Raw genomic sequence first — 2,500 nt, 5'->3', positions numbered from 1 at the left:
TTCGGTTTTCATCATAGCAAGACCTGAAACTTTCTCTGCAAGTGTTTTATTGTTCATCATCTTCGTCTTGAAAGTGTAGGACACGAAGCACAATGTCTAATCAGTTCACGAGATTTTTCATTTTTCTCTCTCTTTTAGCCTTTGCTCGTTCCACTAATTGCGGTCCTCTCTCCCCACACTTTTATGACCATGGTTGCCCTAAAGCTCAAGAGATCGTAAAGTCCATTGTGGCCAAGGCTGTGGCCAAAGAAGCTCGCATGGCAGCTTCATTGCTTAGGCTTCATTTCCACGATTGCTTTGTCCAGGTAATATAATATCTTGCAATATTAACTAGCAAAATCTCTCGTTTTTAAGATGTCATAATTAAGGAACATAAAACATCGATCGTCCATGCATGCATTCATGTCTATCATCTTTCTAAGCAAAACCTTGTAATATTTTTGCAGGGCTGCGATGCATCTCTGCTGTTAGACAGCAGCGGAAGGATAGTCAGTGAGAAAGGGTCGAATCCTAACCGGAGGTCCATACGAGGGCTTGAAGTCATAGACCAGATTAAATCTGCATTGGAGAAAGCGTGCCCTCGTACTGTATCTTGTGCTGACATTCTGGCTCTTGTTGCTAGAGACTCCACTGTTCTAGTAAGTGCGCCGACACTTCATAATTCATGAAAATGTCTAATATCAACGTAAAACACCACTGGTACTGAAAATAGGTCCGTCCCTTATATCGTTCAGCATAAAAAATATGAATATTTAAAAATTGAATGGACGATATTATCTAAAATAAGATAATGATGCTCACAAGTTTCTTAAATATTTTGTTTAAATATTATATATTAGTAGAGGACCGAATTTGTAATTTTACTGATCCCTCATGTACGTGATCACAATTATTTTGCTGGATGGTGACAAAATAGGACATAATAATTAGCTATATATATATATATATATAAGTCAATAGTTGCAACGTACCTGACTATCTTTTGAATATTCAGGCCGGTGGACCCAGCTGGGTGGTTCCTTTAGGAAGAAGAGACTCCAGAAGTGCAAGCTTGAGCGGCTCCAATAACGACATTCCTGCTCCAAACAACACTTTCCAGACCATTCTCACCAAGTTCAAGAGACAAGGGCTCAACATTGTTGATCTTGTTACTCTAGTTGGTAATTAAAGATCACGAGCAGCTTAATTAATGTTCCATTATTGTGATAAACCATATAGTATATACCAAATATATATATTTTTTTTTACAATTTAGAAAAGAGAGTTATAGCTACACAAGATTACGTGAAAATAATTTTACAAATTAACATGATTTTATCTAATTTATTAGATCTATTTTATAATAAAAATAATTTTATAATTAGACGAATCAAATCAAATCATGTCGTGAGATTACTTTTTTTTCGTAAAGGAAATACTTTAGTTACAAATATATTATACAAAAATAATTTCATAAACTGAGGTAACAAATCAGATGAAATCACATCATTTTATTAAATTATTTTAAGTATTTTTTTTTTTTTTATAGATATAGCAATATTTTGTATATAATTCTTTAAGAATTTTTATTTATAAAAAGTCAAACTCGTGGGCTCCATTAATTATGGGCATCATCTAGTAGTACTACTTAAACTAATAAATTGATCATGACAACAATATTATTGTTCATGAAAGGGAGTCACACAATCGGAAATTCCCGATGCACCAGCTTCAGACAGAGACTGTACAACCAGTCAGGCAATGGGCAGGCGGATAACACACTGGATCCATCCTATGCTGCTCAACTGAGAAAAAGATGCCCAAGATCCGGTGGTGACCAGAACCTGTTTTTCTTGGATTTTGTTAGCCCCACCAAGTTTGATAACAGCTACTACAAAAACCTGTTGGCTTTCAAAGGCCTGTTGAACTCTGACCAAGTTCTCCTGACAAAGAGCGAAGCATCCATGAAACTGGTTAAGCAATACGCAGAGAACGGTAAGCTTTTCTTGGAGCAGTTCCCCCGGTCCATGATTAAGATGGGAAATATTTCTCCATTGACAGGAACTTCAAGGGGAGAGATTAGAAAGAACTGCAGGAAGATTAACTCCTGATTTTTACTTATTAATATAATAACTGCACTACTTCCGTTATATTGAGAAGAACTCAAAATTGTGTACCTTGAGCTTCTTTGTTAATTTCTTCTATATGGGCATCGATCCAGTCGGTTGTTGCCTGATTTGTGTATTTGTGGACTTTTAACTAATTTGCGAAATAATATATTACTTACTGTCGTAAATGTCAAAACATAAATTTTTTTGTACTAATTGATATGACAAGTTTTTAAATGTGTTTAGTATGTTGATAAGCGGACTTGTAAATAGAGCTTTATTATTTATTTTAGCTCTATATTCAATGCTTGTAATGATACTTCAGCATGTCTTTTTTTCAAAGTATTATAGAAGAAAATGCTCATTTTCCAAATAAGAATGTTGAAGCAACATATTCTCTCCAATCTCTTAAT

General features: G+C 34.8%; 1 protein-coding gene across 1 annotated transcript; it reads left to right on the top strand.

Annotated features, from left to right (window-relative positions):
• LOC122318057 (peroxidase 72-like) lies at window positions 1-2,275 on the top strand. Its single transcript, XM_043135186.1, has 4 exons — window positions 1-305; window positions 447-638; window positions 995-1,160; window positions 1,675-2,275. Exons 1-4 carry the CDS (start codon window positions 93-95, stop codon window positions 2,088-2,090), a joined length of 987 nt encoding a protein of 328 aa, XP_042991120.1. The 5' UTR covers window positions 1-92; the 3' UTR covers window positions 2,091-2,275.
• The last annotated feature ends 225 nt before the right edge of the window (window positions 2,276-2,500 follow it).

Source organism: Carya illinoinensis, chromosome 8, assembly GCF_018687715.1.
Source record: "Carya illinoinensis cultivar Pawnee chromosome 8, C.illinoinensisPawnee_v1, whole genome shotgun sequence".
In the NCBI taxonomy this organism is placed as follows: Eukaryota; Viridiplantae; Streptophyta; class Magnoliopsida; order Fagales; family Juglandaceae; genus Carya; species Carya illinoinensis.
Note: the sequence above shows the minus strand (reverse complement) of the source record. Positions and strands in the feature narration are given on the sequence as shown.